Below are 17,122 nucleotides of genomic sequence, written 5' to 3' on the forward strand. Positions count from 1 at the left end.
AGGGAAGAAGAAGCCCTCCTTTTCAAAAACAATACCCCATTTCCTTCACCTTCTTCCCTTACCCCCTCAAAAAACCCTTTCTACTCTTTCCCCATTTTCCACAAATCTCTTCCATCGTTCTTGAACTAATTCTTTCACCTCCGAAATGGGGAAGAGGAAGGGTTCATCGACGCCGGCAGCTTCGAGGGAGAAATCTAGGGCTTCTTCTTCTTCTTCGGTAGAGAAGAAGTCGAAGCGACAAAGGATGAAAGTTGAGTCGGTTCCGGCAAATGTGGATAGTGATTTCATGGAGGAGCCGGACGTGGTGGTTGTGTCGGATGACAATGAACGGGAGGATGGAGGTGAGGTCGAGGGAGAGAGCTCGCCTATGTCGCCGGCTGAGAGGAAGACAAAAAGGCGCGTTCTTGCGGAAAATGAGGAGGAAGGTGATTTTCGGTTTCTTGGTGAGCCTGTTGCTGACAAGGAGGCTCGTTGTCGGTGGCCTCATCGATATGCAGTCAAGCAAAAGGTCGGAAATGTTTTGGTTTATTGTATATAATCGACAGCTATGGATTTGTACATGTGTTTACCTGTGAAGAGTAGATGAACTTAATCTGAAAAGGGTATCTTTTACGATTCTTCACTTTTCGTTTTTTTTTCTGAGAGTAAGATTTTATTCTCCATTTTTTGCGTATTCTGAAAAAATTAGGGCTTTTTTTTAAAGGGTTCTGGACATTCTTTATTGTGATTATATTTGCAAGTACGTTGAATGTGAATAAAGTTTCATGTCTTTCCTGATACAAAGCTGGTTTTTGGCTGTTTTTGTAAGTAATAAAGAACAAGGACTTTTGTTTTTTCCAAAGAAACATTTGAGACGATGTCAACTTTTTGGTCTTTTTAATATGATACAAATCAGTAGGAGCGCAAGCACATGTAACCGAGATTATAGCAGATAAATTGAGGAAAAAGATGCTGGAAATATTGTCGTTGTAGTATGTCAGATATGGGAGCTAGTTTGGAGTATTAAAAGGGTATTGATAGCTGGCCAGATTATCCTGAATAAGCTCAAGTGTCTTTCAACATGGACGCCCTGAAAACTAATGTTAGCAGTTCCTTGGGCTTCTTCGCAAGTCTCTGTTTTATTCTTAGAATCTCACTGTTGAGGTTAACATACGACCGTTCTATGGACATTGGGATTGTATTTCCTTCAGTTGTTTGCTAGTGTCAAAAGTTTTGTCTTTTGGATCATGCCAAGTTTGTCCATTGGTCTTACGCTTTAAACTCGTTCTTTTGCTTTAAACTCGTTCTTTTATCTTTCGGTGAATCTATATGTTTTCCATTCTGAGTCTATCTCGTTTTGGGTGGAAAACTTTGGCTTTCGGATAATGCTTTGGTTTTAGTTACTTGTCACTATAAAATCTTTATCTGGTTTATTCGAAGTTTGATAATTAGTGTATCCTTCTGCGAGTATGGGTTTTATAGACTTAATGGGGGATTACTCATCTTGGCTAAGATTAATTTTGTCCACAACCTGCACGAACTCAATGGGAACTTTTAGACGAGCAAAAAATACTTTTCAAGTGGATTCTGCGCAAACAATTTTTCCATTAGCTCCCTTTAGCAAATAGGAGGCTGTATGTTGTCATTGTTTTATCTTTCTGATAATTAGTATCCTTTCTTTTAGTGAATCTTTATGAACTAATAGTTAAATAAAGGTAATTGTTGTTCTTAAAAGAGCCTTAGTATGAAATACTTTTGGTTGGATCTAAGTGTAGGAGATACCCCAATTATGAACTAAAAATGGTTTGGTTTTTTGTCATTCAAACAAAACTTGTTCATGTTATCAGCTATAATCATCATGCTGAATGTTGATGTGCACAAATTTAATTTGAATTTTTGGCTGAGTTAATGAGCTAATTGTTTTGGTTATACAGAGGAAACAAAATGCAGTTTTAAAAGACTCAAAAGGGTGAGTATATGGTTCTTGATTATTTAATTTTCTCATTCTAGTTCTACTTATTAGAACTCTTTGCATATAAATTGTTGTTCTTTAATTGCTTGCATTTTTTTTCTATTCACTTGGAAAGTGAGGATGACTCTGAAGAATTTATCGATGCTAAAAGACACTTCACTCAAGCAGAAGTTGATGGGCAGATTTTTAACTTGGAAGATGATGCTTATGTACAGGTACAGGAACTTTGCTTCCTTTTTCTAGTAAATGGAAGATTTTGCTAGTATGACATTTTGAGTGGGCTAGGTCTAGTCATACCAAATCAAAACCTATCTAGTCTAGAGGTGACCTGCACATATCGTGTTTTCTGTCAAGGTTTTTAGCATCTGTCATGGGTGTGCAATGAGCTTAATGTAAGATTCATCTCTTGCTCCTGCATTTGCTTTTTCCAGTGCTGTTATGTAACAAGGAAATAATCTGTTCTCAGTATAAATATGTAGTTGTTGTCATATCTTGAAACTCGAATGCTATGTGATCTTTTTAACTTATGATTGTTAAGACTGAGTAATGATTTTGGAGAAGTAAAAGGAGGGTTTTAAGTTTGTTTACTTGGACTTAGATGTCCAGCTTTTTTAAATGGTCTCAGATATCATAGACCATGTAGTGTTCCAAAACTTATGAGATTTTGTGGATGTGGCATCGTTTCTATTTCTTTTAACTGTCTGAATTCTACGGGGTTCATTATCTTTCCAGAAAATTTAATGTGAATTTCCTACCCATAAATATCGTAACTTTTTTTGGGTGTCTTGTTAATCTTGTTATGTATTGCAGGTGATCCTTGTGGCTTAGCGTTTTTGCATTGAAGATTGTATAATCAAGGCCTAGATATTTTTTTCTTATAAGTTGATTCTAGTTTTTTCTTTCTTTCTTTTTTTGGGTTCAATTTTCCCTTTGCTGAAAGCTGCTTTTAGAGGTTTTTGTTTTTATCTGTGAATTTAAATTATTTTAACCATCAGAAAGCTATTCGTGAGAAACAACTCTAGAGATTTTTTCCACTGTACTTTTGCTTTCGAAATTGAGACAAAAATACCTTTTCAGGATTTAAACAGCTTGGAGTGTCATTTTTTGGTTATAATCTTTTGAAATGTGCCATTTATGGAGTATAACAGGCTAATACCAAAATAGGAGGAAATTTTAAAGAGAAAATAAATCTTATATTGTTGAGAGTTGCCTTCTTTGACAACTTTGTTAGCCTGGATTTCATTGTCTTGGTTTTGCCGGTATTTTGAATCACATGTATCCAAATCTGGTTCAGAAAGTTGTTTAATTCTTGCCTAATTAACATGCTGTCACAAGGCTGAAGTAGGCAAAAGAAATTACATCTGCAAAATAGTGGAGATGTTTGAGGGAACTGATGGCATGCCGTATTTCACTGCTCAGTGGTTTTACAGGGCCGAGGATACTGTAAGGCTTGACAATCATTCCTTTAAATATCTGTATTTTCAATTTCCATTTTCTGAATTATACTGCCACTTCCTGTGGTCAGATCATTACAGAATGTCATGAATTTATAGACGAAAAGCGAGTATTCTTTTCTGAAGTCAAGAATGACAATCCTTTGGACTGTCTGGTTAAGAGACTTAGGATCGCCCGGCTGCCGCCAAATGTATGCTGACTTACCTAAGAAACGTCTTTTCAACTTTGAGCTTCTGTAAACCTTTTTAACAGGACCGGCTGCTATTTCAGATGGATTTGGAATGCAAGGATGCTGCAAAATCAAATTGTGACTATTATTATGACATGATGTTCTTAGAGCCTCACTGCACGTTTATCAGCTTGCCGCCTGGTAACTTTTTTTCCTTTATATATTGTCAGCAACAAATTACTCTTTCTTTTTTCACAAACTTTATAGTGTAAAGTTTTGGATGATATTTATATTGTCCAGAGAATAATGGAGCTGGAAGTGACTCTGGCTCTACAATATCGAGTGAAGCTGATGCTACTGGAGCAGTGGCTAGTGGTGTAGAGGTCTCCCAAGAAGCAAACCACTTGGAGATGAGGCTACTGGACCTGTATTCAGGCTGTGGGGCAATGTCCACTGGACTTTGCCTGGGAGCTTATAGCACTGGTGTTAAACTTGTTACCGTAAGGACAATAAGTTTTCTTGAACTTCTTTCTAGTTGTTATGTCGTTCTTTACCATTAAAATAACTTCTCAATGCAGAAATGGGCAGTTGATGTAAACAAGTATGCATGTGAAAGTCTAAAATGGAACCATCCGGAGACTGAGGTGTATATTGCTCCATATGGTTTTGTATCCATTATTTCTATATTTATAACCTTGTTCAGGATACATTTTTCTTCTTGATAATTTCTTTTTGATTAAGGTACGAAATGAATCTGCCGAGAACTTTTTGCTTTTGATTAAGGAGTGGGAGAGGCTTTGTGTCTCCTATGCATTAGTAGAAAGCAATGTTCTACCACATCCGTATGTTAGCTCGTCAAATGAGCAAGTAGATGAAGTTGGTGGAGATGATGAAGATGACGATGTTGATGATAGTGATGGTAATAGTTCTGAAGTTTTTGATGTCAAAGAGGTATTGGCTATGTGCTATGGGGATCCAAAAGAGAGTGGTGCTGTTGGTCTTTACTGTAAGGTATACTTGTTGGATTATCAGTGTACCTTTATATCTCTATCTTGCCTTTTTAAACATTTTCAATTAGCTTTGGCTTGTAGTAATGTCTCTAAAATGCAATTTAGATTCGCTGGAAAGGTTATGGACCAGATGATGATACATGGGAGCCTATAGACGGTTTAAGGTAGGCATTAAGTCTGGTTTGCTTAGTGATTTCTTGATGTTATTTGTTTCCTTGAAACAATCACTGACCTTCTATACGTGTTTCTTAGTGATTGTCAAGAGAAGGTGAAGGAATTCGTCACTAAAGGTTACAAAAGAAAGATTTTGCCTTTGCCTGTAAGTTCAAACATCTTCCAAAGAGATGTGAAGTATACTGGACTACTGCAGATTATGTTATCTAATTTGTTGGTTTCTTGATGTCTTGCAGGGAAATGTCGATGTTATATGTGGGGGCCCTCCTTGCCAAGGAATAAGTGGGTTTAACCGATTTCGGAATACAGACCAACCATTACAAGATGAAAAAAATAAGCAGCTTGCCGTCTTCATGGATATTGTGGCTTTTCTAAAGCCTAGATTTGTGTTGATGGAAAATGTTGTTGATTTGATTAAGTTTTCCAAAGGGTATCTTGGGAGGTATGCTTTTGCTCGGCTTCTTGCTATGAACTATCAAGCACGACTTGGAATGATGGCTGCTGGTGCTTATGGTCTCCCACAGTTTAGAATGCGTGTCTTTATGTGGGGTGCTGTTCCTAAAGAGGTGATACTCAGTTTTTCTTTTTCTTATTTATTTATTCAGGTTTCAAGGTGTCTTTCCTCTCTCATTAGCAGTACCTACTCTTCTATTAATGCAGAAGTTGCCTCAGTACCCATTGCCTACCCATGATGTCGTTGTGAGAGGGGTTGTTCCCAAGGAATTTGAGGTAGGCTATGGATGGTAGAAAAATATTATACAATTTGATTTTTGCTTCTTTATTAGCCTAAATCTTCTGTGTCAATGTAGTCCAATACTGTAGCTTATGAAGAAGGTTCAAAAGTTGAATTGGAGAAGGAGCTTTTTCTTGAAGATGCTATTTCTGATCTTCCACCGGTATATATTGCCAATACTAAGCTTTTTTGAATTAATGTATGCCTCTAATGTTCCTTATATGCTTAAAACTCTCTCTTTATCTTGCAAACTTAACATTTAGGTTGAAAATGACGAGCCACGAGATGAAATGCCATATGGTGGTGCGTCCAAGACTGAATTTCAAAACTTCATCAGATTGAGGAAAGATGGTAAGTTCATATTTCTTTATTTCTCCTTTCAGTACTTCTGGATTTATAATTTTCAATGCCTTATTTTAAACCTGGAATTCTTGCTTTGTCTTGGTGAGCATGGTAACGTGATTCCAATGGATGCTAAAAAAGTCATCTAACATTTTTGATCCAGAGCAAACAATACACGTTTGCTGGTGCTTAAAAGTTTCCAGCTATATTTGTCATTCATTGTTTATGTTGTGAAAAAAGTTAGTTTACCAACTAAGCATCGAACTATTTACATTCTTAAATCTGGAATGTAATACTTAAATCCATGAAACTAAAAGTACTTTGTTTTATAGGTTTCCTTTTTCTATGGCTTTTACCTTGTCTTAATTTAGCACAATATGGATTACGTTCTGATACAGGTTCTCTGCGTAGTTTGAGTTTGAAAAGTTATTGAATGTCGTCTTTCACAGTGTTTTTTCTTTCTGATGCAGAAATGCCAGGTAGTCTAGGCTTTGGATTAGAAGTAGCTCCACATTTGCTGTATGACCATAGGCCGCTCCAACTAAATAGGGATGATTATAGTCGGGTGTGTCAGATTCCCAAGAAGAAGGTATATTTTAGTTCGTTAGTCTTTTTCTTTTTTATGTTTTGTTTTTCCTGGTCAAAGGACCTTCTCTCATGTATTTATGCTTTTCAGGAGCTTCTTGTTATGTAAATTGTCAATTGAATACTACCTGCTTCTGAACTATTTGTACCATGGTTGCTAGGGTGCAAACTTTAGAGATTTGCCAGGTGTAAGAGTCCGTGCTGATAACAAGGTGGAATGGGATCCAGATATAGAGCGTGTCTATCTGCCCTCAGGGAAACCTTTGGTACGACTTCTTGAATATCTATATCATGCAGATCAGCATGTATTTGTTTATTTCTTCATTGATAATCCTTACCCTAGTGAGTTGCTTGTGCAGGTACCTGATTATGCTATGACTTTTGTTGGTGGATCTTCATGCAAGTAATCTTCATTTCTCTCCTATGTCTCTCAAATTGCTTCTGTGATAAATTTTTGTTTTTTGGCTTTTCACACAACTATTGTTGCATGCCATTTAGGCCTTTTGGACGATTGTGGTGGGATGAGACAGTACCTACAGTTGTCACACGAGCAGAACCTCACAATCAGGTACTGTTGTTGTCACTTTCTAATTTAATTGAATATTCTGGTTTGCTGTTTTATACTTCACTGAATGATGAACCTTCTTTGGACTTTGTCAGACCATATTGCATCCAAAGCAAGACAGAGTCCTTACAATCCGAGAGAATGCTAGACTCCAAGGATTTCCTGATTATTACAAACTTTTTGGCCCCATTAAAGAGAGGTAAAAGCTGAGGAACAATTATGTTTCTGACATATTTAGGCATTCTATAGAGTACGCGCTAATATGATCCTCATAGGTTCTCTCAATTCTTGTTACACCCTTGAATAAAACAAACTGCCTCTTGGCCTCATACTTAGTCTTTTTCCATCAGTTAGAATTTGCAGACATATGTTGAAACGAGGAAAAAAAATTGCAGTAGCAGCGGGTTTGTCACTGTCAGAGTGAAAGAAAATTAGATCCCAAAAAGTCTTTCCCTTTCACCTGTTCTCATAATGACAGCGAGGATATAGGACATGTTGCTGACGAATATGGCAATGCATAGGTTGTGTGATAAAATGGTGAAGAGGTTGTAGAACTCTTAAAAGTAGCTTAATTTTGAGATGGAAGTGTTCAATGTATTGCATCTAGATTTCATTATGAAAGTAAAATATCAACTCAACTATACAGAGGCTTTTCAGTATTATTCACCTAGTTTCGCAAAATCTTGGACCTTCTGCACTTTCAGATAATCTGTGAGCCAAATTCCAAATGGCGTCTACTTAGTGTGCAGAGCACAAGTTACTCTTCTGGAACTGTTTCAGAAAGCAGCTGGTTTTAGTTGTCTGTCAGCTTCTGTTTCTTCATGAGTTTGGTCATTGTCAATAGGCCTGTGTTGCTACATGTTGAGATGTTATTTATATAGGCAATTAGTTGCTGATTTGCTTGACTGCATCGTGAAATTTGATTTGCTTGACTGCATCGTGAAATTTGCTGATTTGCTATATGTTGAAGAAAGCCATGTTCATTATCCTGAAATTTGATTGGCTTATTTGGTAATCAACAATATTATAATACCTCCTATGTGAACACGGAATGGATATCTGTTTGCAATTATTAACACTCGATGTTTTATGATACTCCAGGTACATTCAAGTTGGCAACGCAGTTGCTGTGCCAGTTGCTCGCGCTTTAGGATTTTCTTTAGCTTTGGCTTTGAAGGGTTTGTCAGGCGACGAACCAGTACTGCAATTACCAAAGAGCTTTCCAAATAATGTCGAGCTTCCTGCAGAAGTGTCTTCATGAAGGAAGCCAAATTTGTGTTTTTGTAACCCATCCAACACAAAATTACATGCCATTTATTGGTCACATTTATTGGTTATTTGTCGGAATTGTTCATAATTTGTATCATTTGAGTACCATGTTACTATTATTTACTCCATGAAACAGCATGTGCTGAAAGTAGTACTGCTGAACTCTTGCTGATCAACTGATCCTCACACGTTGTGATGTACGAGCTGAACGTGTTGAAAGAGAAGCATTATCGTGCGAAGCAATGTTCTAGTTTCTATAATTTGATCATTGACAAGTGCGAAGACAGTCATTCTGACTTGCCTTTCTTCATATAATCTTATTTTGATGGATGTGGTTGTATTCGAGAATGGAAGCAAATTTGTTTAAATTATTTTGATGGATCTTTTATATTTTGTATCTTTATTAAATTTTATGATTTTTCAATTTAAATATACTTGTGACATGTTTAATGTATTTTATGTCATTAGTGCAAATTATTTTGTCAAGTAAATCGTGCTGGACGATTTCTAGTGAGATGATTAATAATATTGATTAATGTATTATCAAAAAAAAAAAAAAAAACTCAAGTCTTACCAAGCTACTCACTATTATTTGATCGAAGGGTGAAGTGTCAATAAGACATGTTTCTAAGATTTGTAGGGTTTTCTTAGATTGACCATTTTAATTGATTACAGATTTTGATTTTGAATAATCAACTTTTGTGATATTTTTTTATTACTTTTGTACATTGATTACATATTTTTTAATGATCATTCGTTTGAATTATCTGTTTTTAAAATATTTTACGATATACGAGATTATTTTTGAGGATATTTTTGAGATTTTTATGATTGTTTTTGTTTGTATATTATTGTAACATTATATATGAAAATTTAGTGACCAATCCAAACGCAGATTGTAACAGATTACTCAAAGAATAACCTTTGCTGATTCTAATTATTCTTTATAACAATTTCTATAATCAAATTTTATATAAAGCAACCGAGAACAAGGTCGTAGTGGAGTTCAAGTGAATTTAGTGACTTTGAAATTGCAATCTGGTATTTGAAAGACACTCGTGATGATCTTTTGAAGATTGATCATGGTTACCAACCCACCGTTATTCCTTTCCCTCCTACAAAACTTTGAAGAAACACAAAAATTCTACCCAGAAATAAGCAAATGAAAAACAGAAAGGGTCAGCTACAATATGAGATCACCAAATACTAAAACTGTGAAACACTTGCCCTTTTTGTTTGGATTACTACAATATACTGATGTGAATTCAGATCCACATGATAGTACTAAAGAAAATATGTGAAGTACCTCATTTAGCAGCAAGAAGTTCAACAACAGGATTTGCTATTCAAATCACCAACTGTTGCATCAACTACAAATACATCTGAATTAGTTTTAGGAAGCAAATTTTTGGGATTTTTTCAATTTGTCGATTGGAAAAGGGGGCAACCGAAGAACAGCTTCCTCAGTCTCAATAGGGTCCGATCTCAATATCTGCAAAGAAACCGGGGTAAAAAAAGAAAACCTGAAATCAGTTTGAACGGTTCAAAATAAGAAGGAAAAAGAAAAGAATCAAAATTGACTTACTGGGTCTTTGAGAATTGGCTTAGTGTCATCGAGAGCAGGTCTAAATTGGGGTTTTTTCTGTCCTTTCGTTTCAGTTCCGCCATTGTTGCTCTTGCTCGAAGCCTCTGCTGCTGCTGCTTTCTTCATTCTTTTCTTCAGTTCTAGCTAAGTGGTGGGTTTAACTGGTAGGCGTTGGGCGTCCTTTCTAGTATTATGTATAAGCGTGGGCTTTTGTCTAGCTAGGTTGAGGGGATCCAGTATACAGAAAAGGGAAAGAAAAAAAGAAGAAGAAGAACCTAATATATAATCATTTGTCCTGAGTCCTGACTTACAAAAAATAACCCTTTTCTTCTAACCCTCCCACTATAGACACCCAGGCATGTTAATGGATTGGTTTTTATCCAAATTTAATTCAAATCCAATGTATTTGGGTAGGGTTTGGATTTAATTTATCAAAACCCTACTTAGACCTAAACCCTATAAAAGAGTTATGTATTTGGATAGAATTTGATTTTTTATGATTTATATCCAAATCCAAACCCATAACAGGCTTTACCAAACCCATGTATATATAGTTAAATTATATATATTAGTAAATTTATAAAATATTCTAATATTCTATGGTCATTGGATCGAATACAGTAAGATTTAATGAATGTTTTCTTTTTTCAAGTTAATCCTAGTTATTTTTGTAATTAGTACAAACTTTTTCAGAAAAAAGAAGAAAAAGTAAATGCAAATAAATGAAAGATTGGACGTAGATACAGTTGAAGTTTTAAAAATAAGTCGAAACTGTCGATAATAGTCACTTTTTGAGTTTATAATATTGCATTCAACTTCTTGAATATTAATTTTATTATTTAAAATAAAAATTGGATGATGTTTATATTTTTTGAAATCTGCATATTTTTAATATATTTTTACTTTAGTGTATTAGAAAAATATATCGGGTACCCATTGGATACTCAAATCTAGAAGGATTTGGATTTGAATTTGTTTTTTCAGGCCCATAAGGCTTTGGGTCTGAATTTAGGTCTAACTAAATTTAATAAATCTGGATCTAAATCAAAAGGATCTAACCTAAACCTTACCCATTGTAATATCTAGACACCTCTAGTAGAGCATCCAATGAATGCCCAACATTTGTTGTGTGATTTTCAGTGGTAGCATGGTTTTGCATTTGAAATTGCATCCATTCAACTCTCCTACCATAAATTCAGGCATCTATCTAATTTGAATTGTAATAAGTTCATTTGGATATCCACATAGTTGAATTATTTTCCCCCATAAAATGCAGCTCTCAAAGATGATCTTTTGAAATTTGAATTTTTGAAATTTATATGAGAATTTGCAAGAGAGACTGTGTTGAAAAATTCAATTCAAGAACCATACTTTCTGGTGCTAATCTGGGCATGGTTTCAATACTGCCATTATCCTATGTTACTTGTTGACTAGTTGGAACAAAAGATCCCGTAGAATTTAGGTAGCTTTTTTCCCCCAACAGGTTGGTAGTTAATTGTATAATAAAATTTATGTGTAGGTTGATCCCTCTCACACAAGCTAGATATTGAAGATTAAGAAATTGTTTGTGGCTCCTGTATATATGTTCCACAAAAAGAAGTTCAAACTGAAACAGTAAGCATAGTGAACCTTTTGAGGCTATGTCTTCAAGGGCTCAATATGAAGTCTGACAGTTGACCTGTCTGATGATCTCATAGCTCTTAAATGACTCTGCAAATCTGCATCTCTGGATAGACAAATCCAATTGTTATTGACATCTTGATACTTGATCTCATAACTTTCACCACTCAGGTTGAGCCGTTTCTTTATCGCATCTCTGAGTTGCATCAGTCCTGATGAAAGAGAGAGCTGAAACTTTATCATGACTTCTTTGTATGTTGCCTTTATTGTCATGAGGCTTTCATTTTGCATTGTCATAGCTTGTGGCATAGGAGGTGAAGCAGAAGTAGCAACTTCCTCAGGAATCTGATTGGTGCATGGCTCAACAGCAAGTCTGATTGTTGGGTTTTCCTGTGGTTTCATGATAGTCACACAATTATGCAAATCATTGTCGCTGGTCAATGGAATCCATTCATTGGGTTCAGCTAGACACTTGATGTCAAAGCTGTCACCGCTTAACTTGAACTGCTTCATGACTTCGTTTTTCAGTTCCATCAATTTTGAAGAAAGGGAAACCTGAAGCTCTACAGTCTCCTCTTTATATGTTGCCTTTATGGTCATGATCCTCTCATTCTGCACTGGATTTATCTGCAGCATAGGGCTCCCAACAGAATCCCTGGAACTTTCAAGGTGTTGATTCTGAGTAGGCTCAAGAAGAACTTTGATTGTATTCTTCCTTTGTGACACCATATCAAACATCAACTTCTGCAAGTCCACATCATTGGATACTAAAATGTAGTTATTATCTTCCTTTTGATACTTGATCTCAAAACTTCCAGTTGTCAAATTTAACCTCTTTGTCACTTCTTTCTCAAAATCCATTATCCCTGAAGAGAGAGAGAGTGGAAACTTAATCATGTCTTCCTTAAATGATGCCTTTATCATAATTGTGCCTTCATTTTCTGGTGCTGGTGGTGCCTTTATACTCTCATTGTGCACTGGATTTATCTGCAGCATAGGGCTACCAACAGAACCCCTGGAACTTTCAAGGTGTTGATTCTGAGTAGGCTCAAGAAGAACTTTGATTGTATTCTTCCTTTGTGACATCATATCAAACATCAACTTCTGCAAGTCCACATCATTGGATACTAAAATGCAGTTATTATCTTCCTTTTGATACTTGATCTCAAAACTTCCAGTTGTCAAATTTAACCTCTTTGTCACTTCTTTCTCAAAATCCATTATCCCTGATGAGAGAGAGAGTGGAAACTTAATCATGTCTTCCTTAAATGCTGCCTTTATCATAATTGTCCCTTCATTTTCTGGTGCCGGTGGTGCCTTTATACTCTCATTCTGCACTGGATTTATCTGCAGCATAGGGCTCCCAACAGAATCCCTGGAACTTCCAAGGTGTTGATTCTGAGTAGGCTCAAGAAGAACTTTGATTGTATTCTTCCTTTGTGACATCATATCAAACATCAACTTCTGCAAGTCCACATCATTGGATACTAAAATGTAGTTATTATCTTCATTTTGATACTTGATCTCAAAACTTCCAGTTGTCAAATTTAACCTCTTTGTCACTTCTTTCTCAAAATCCATTATCCCTGATGAGAGAGAGAGTGGAAACTTAATCATGTCTTCCTTAAATGATGCCTTTATCATAATTGTGCCTTCATTTTCTGGTGCTGGTGGTGCCTTTATACTCTCGTTCTGCACTGGATTTATCTGCAGCATAGGGCTACCAACAGAACCCCTGGAAATTTCAAGGTGTTGATTCTCAGTAGGCTCAAGAAGAACTTTGACTGTATTCTTCCTTTTTGACATCATATCAAACATCAACTTCTGCAAGTCCACATCATTGGATACTAAAATGTAGTTATTATCTTCATTTTGATACTTGATCTCAAAACTTCCAGTTGTCAAATTTAACCTCTTTGTCACTTCTTTCTCAAAATCCATCATCCCTGATGAGAGAGAGAGTGGAAACTTAATCATGCCTTCCTTAAATGCTGCCTTTATCATAATTGTGCCTTCATTTTCTGGTGCTGGTGCTGCAGGGTGAGAAACAGAAGTAGTGCCTTCGTCAGGAGGTAAATCAGAACGTGCTTGGTCTCTATTACGTGTTCTCTTATTGTGGTTTTCAGATCCTCTTGCATCTTCGTGAGAAAGGGAATGATCAGCTTTTCTCTTGTTGGTCTGTCTATCTATGCTACGCTCTCTGCATAACTGCTTTTCTTCATGTATGACAACTGTAAAAATGAGAATTTGAATCAAGATTAATACCAGGTGATCTTGTCAGCCATATAAGCAAATGAACAATGCAGTCATACTGAAAGCTAGGTTCAAATTCAAGATAGCAAACTCACTATCAGACATACACTCAGCATCTTCAAGTTGCCTTCTTGACTGGTTTCTGGGAACCTTCACTCCTGGTGCCTTTACCATGTCTTCATTATTTTGAAGAACAGGAAGATTGTCCTGTGTTCGTACATTCTCACAGTTGTTATGTGAGAATCTAAGCAAAGGTTGAGATCCGGTTGTTGCACACATTTCCAAAGATTCATCCAGTCTATCAAGTTTAATTATGTTCAAAGGTGTATCCGCCCCTGATTCTTGTACAGATGCAACCTTGAAACTCTGAAAGTTCTGCTGTACTGCAGCTAAAAAAGCTTTCAAGAGGGTCTGTGGTTTCCCATAAGAAGGTTGGTACGGGCACAGAAAAAACTCTAGCACATAAACTTCATTTCCTGTGGATCTACTTTGCAGACAGACAGCAAAAGAGCCAGTTAAGTTAACTTTGCGTGCACTAAGTACTAGGGGGTACTCATCAATACTTAACTGCTTCACATCTTTGCAGAAGCATGAAGCACCAGATGTAAATGCACTCCATACAACACTCTGTCCTTTCTTTAAGCCAAACTGAATGCAATCCTTTTGGAAGGAGGAAACCTTCTTGACTGACATAACTGATCCCCTTTCACTTGTGCACATGACACTTTCATTATGGTTCTCTCCAGTGCTTGTGAACCAGGTCTGAGCAAAACGTATACAGTGTGCATGACAGAATGCATTCAAACCGTTCTCAATTTGACTGAGGTCAAATTCATGCTGAGAAATCTGCTTTGGACATTATCAGTAAGAAAAGGAATCATACAGTACGAAAAGCGAGTCAGCAATAAAATAACTTAACTGATACATGTGAAAAAAATGTGGCTAGATACAGTCACCACTTACTCTATCCTTGTGAAGTGACAAATGTGCATCACAAATCCTCAGTCCTACGGCCTGCAGGAAAGAATATAACTATCACTATACATTTTTGAGATCATCATAGTGAAATGATTTCAGAAATTGGAATGAAATTTTCTATTAAGACTTGTAGCATGCAATGCAGGTAAACATGACAGCTTTATGACCGGATTCGACTATACAAGAACCCAACAAGAACAAAAGAAGTCCTGAAATTATACGAACATCGCTTACATCAGTACTAACACAGAATCCTATCTGATGGATGTGAAGCTGAAACCCCTTTGCTATTTAAGGGGGATCTTCACTAAAGGGGGATCTTCACAGGATCATCATGCCAGCTATACAGCATGGTAATTGAAACATAAACAAGTCAAATAGAAAGTTCTTGTCCTTCACATGAAAATTTTTCCAACGCCATGAGTTACAGCTCAGACTTCATGGGACCAAACGTTGAAAAGGTTTCCACATCATAGATCATAGCTTAGACATGAATGAGTAATTGTTCTAGTGCGAAAGCAAGAATTCATAATAACTTTCACTATCATAGAGTTCAGCAGAAGCTATGCCACTTCAAATATCCTCCACTTCAAGCCAGAGATGTCAATTATGCATAAAATAGATAGCTTCAGCTCAGAAAAACTCCAATTATTTGAAGACAGCTGACATTTCAGGAAATGTGTTAGCCAAGTTCTACAGCTAATGTATCTGAAAATGACTCTGTAGCACAAGAAGCACAGATTACTTCAACTGACAGAACTTTTGCAATCTTTTTGGCTTCCTGATTTCATCCAGCGATATGAGAATCTTGCTAAGACAATTTTTTAGGGCATGAAAGTAATGGAATTTGATGCCAACCTTTGTAAAAGCTCAATTAGCTGATTCTTTTGAATAAACATATCATTTGCTGGCAGAGAACAAAAGAAGAAATGATCTTCGCGTCACTTCCAATTTCTAAAGAACAAGGAGTTACAAAACAGAAAAAGCTCAAAAGAGAAGCTTGTTCCCCTTGCATCCAAGACCAAAGCATTTACAACAAGAAAAATTAGCAGGTTTTTTGGGCAAAATTTACAATAGAAGCACAATTTCCATATGGAGAGGCGAATTAAACATGCTAGTACTTTATCCTTGGTGAATAATGGGTTGAGTTAGAAATCGAACCTTGAAAGCATCATCAATAACTTTTCCAATTGCATCAGTAAAGTAATAATTCCCATCCCACGAAGTAATCAGCTCAAGCACACCGACACATTGATCCCTAACTGACTCAAAAACTGGCAAAGCCAGGTATCCATTTACACCACATCTAACAGCAGCATCCCTCAGTTTAAACTCTTTAGATGAGTAACAAGACACATATGGACTAAATTCTGAAACCCCATTTCTAAAAACCCGTCCAACAGGGCCAAGCTCTTCTTGACAATCAAGATCATATCTGTGTTCCAAACAACGCTTCCTATACAAACAGAGTCCTTCGGTGAGCAGACTAATACCAAAAGGAAGATCTGAAGTCACAAGAAGCTGTTGGGTGCCTATTGTTTTGGGCATCCACAGTTGCACTAAAGTGGGGAAGAGAAAAACACCCAAACCCTCAAGTGCAGATTTGATCTTTTCTTTGATTGCCGCAATCCCTTTGTTGTTGTTGAATTGAATAGATTCATCTTGGCTACAGAAGATCATAAGATGGGAGATGGACTTCTGGTCTGATACAGAAAGTTGACTTGGCATGAGACTGATGAACTCAGAAACTGAATATCTTCCTCTAAGATCATCAACATGGATGAGTAAAGACTGGTTTTTTTCCATCTTTGATACTATCTGGGATTGCATTTCCTAGCTTCAAGAATTGTTCTTCAAAGCCCCTCTTTTAGCCAATTCAAAGACTCGAATAAGGGTTGTTGGCTATGCAATAATCCATAGAAGAAGGATTCCAAAAGAGGTTCAAGAGCTCATCCATCTTGTAGCTTCTGCCTTCTGTGTATATGCATCGTCGAATGCAAAGAGTTCAGATTTCAGAATGGTTCAGGAGGTCAAAGTTCAGAAAGACAAAAGCAGACAATGACCCCACGAGTCTATGACAATGACTGGTTTGTGGCCTACATTTTCCCAAGGTGCAAACGACAAATCCATATCACCAAACTCTAGTCACTGCGAGCTGTGGAATACTGGAAGTGGAAAAAGTCTGAAATAGGTCACAGTTCCACAACTTTTCGAAAGAAAATCTGACACGTCCTGCGCTGGATAAAGTATACGCCTCCATCCCCAAAATTTTGCTTAAAAGAATTTTCACGCGATTCAATTCAGTACGAGAAGAATCAAACGCTCGGCCTCTTTTGAGAGCCTTCAGAATTTCTTATTAGGGATAATTTCAGAAAAGCTTATGTGAAATTTAAAAAATTACACATTCCTCCTTTATTATTTAAAATAATAATA

General features: G+C 36.5%; 2 protein-coding genes across 3 annotated transcripts; one reads left to right on the forward strand and one right to left on the reverse strand.

The window, feature by feature from the left end:
* The first annotated feature begins 12 nt into the window (after positions 1 to 12).
* Positions 13 to 8,624, forward strand: LOC113693387 (DNA (cytosine-5)-methyltransferase CMT3-like). The gene is made up of 21 exons (XM_072081304.1): positions 13 to 508; positions 1,914 to 1,948; positions 2,067 to 2,166; positions 3,287 to 3,394; positions 3,477 to 3,596; positions 3,677 to 3,776; positions 3,876 to 4,075; positions 4,154 to 4,219; positions 4,317 to 4,586; positions 4,691 to 4,749; positions 4,838 to 4,904; positions 4,996 to 5,325; positions 5,420 to 5,488; positions 5,569 to 5,655; positions 5,756 to 5,843; positions 6,305 to 6,423; positions 6,581 to 6,685; positions 6,779 to 6,822; positions 6,918 to 6,987; positions 7,080 to 7,183; positions 8,086 to 8,624. The coding sequence occupies exons 1-21, from the start codon at positions 146 to 148 to the stop codon at positions 8,243 to 8,245; spliced, it is 2,664 nt and encodes an 887-aa protein (XP_071937405.1). The 5' UTR covers positions 13 to 145; the 3' UTR covers positions 8,246 to 8,624.
* An 833-nt stretch (positions 8,625 to 9,457) lies between these two features.
* LOC113693466 (protein NLP6-like) lies at positions 9,458 to 16,992 on the reverse strand. Of its 2 annotated transcripts, none has more exons than XM_027212012.2 (5): positions 15,851 to 16,992; positions 14,675 to 14,725; positions 13,807 to 14,557; positions 9,839 to 13,689; positions 9,458 to 9,745 (listed from the first exon to the last, which is right to left on the reverse strand). In XM_027212012.2, exons 1-4 carry the CDS (start codon positions 16,517 to 16,519, stop codon positions 11,477 to 11,479), a joined length of 3,684 nt encoding a protein of 1,227 aa, XP_027067813.2. In that variant the 5' UTR covers positions 16,520 to 16,992; the 3' UTR covers positions 9,458 to 9,745; positions 9,839 to 11,476. The 2 variants fall into 2 exon arrangements, with proteins under 2 accessions (XP_027067813.2, XP_027067848.2); XM_027212047.2 differs by having other exon boundaries at positions 13,819 to 14,557; positions 15,851 to 16,754.
* Between the last annotated feature and the right edge of the window lie 130 nt (positions 16,993 to 17,122).

The sequence above is a fragment of the Coffea arabica genome, chromosome 1c (genome assembly GCF_036785885.1).
Source record: "Coffea arabica cultivar ET-39 chromosome 1c, Coffea Arabica ET-39 HiFi, whole genome shotgun sequence".
In the NCBI taxonomy this organism is placed as follows: Eukaryota; Viridiplantae; Streptophyta; class Magnoliopsida; order Gentianales; family Rubiaceae; genus Coffea; species Coffea arabica.

What these genes read in the sequence shown, in the direction of transcription:
- LOC113693387 (XM_072081304.1), top strand. Translation starts at nt 146, where the DNA reads ATGGGGAAGAGGAAGGGTTCATCGACGCCGGCAGCTTCGAGGGAGAAA. An exon ending in GTTTATCAGCTTGCCGCCTG is followed by an intron (nt 3,777 to 3,875) that starts GTAACTTTTTTT and finishes TATATTGTCCAG; the next exon opens with AGAATAATGGAGCTGGAAGT. An exon ending in GGGGTGCTGTTCCTAAAGAG is followed by an intron (nt 5,326 to 5,419) that starts GTGATACTCAGT and finishes CTATTAATGCAG; the next exon opens with AAGTTGCCTCAGTACCCATT.
- LOC113693466 (XM_027212012.2), bottom strand. Translation starts at nt 16,519, where the DNA reads ATGCAATCCCAGATAGTATCAAAGATGGAAAAAAACCAGTCTTTACTC. An exon ending in TGTCACTTCACAAGGATAGA is followed by an intron (nt 14,558 to 14,674) that starts GTAAGTGGTGAC and finishes TGTCCAAAGCAG; the next exon opens with ATTTCTCAGCATGAATTTGA. An exon ending in TGCTGAGTGTATGTCTGATA is followed by an intron (nt 13,690 to 13,806) that starts GTGAGTTTGCTA and finishes TCATTTTTACAG; the next exon opens with TTGTCATACATGAAGAAAAG.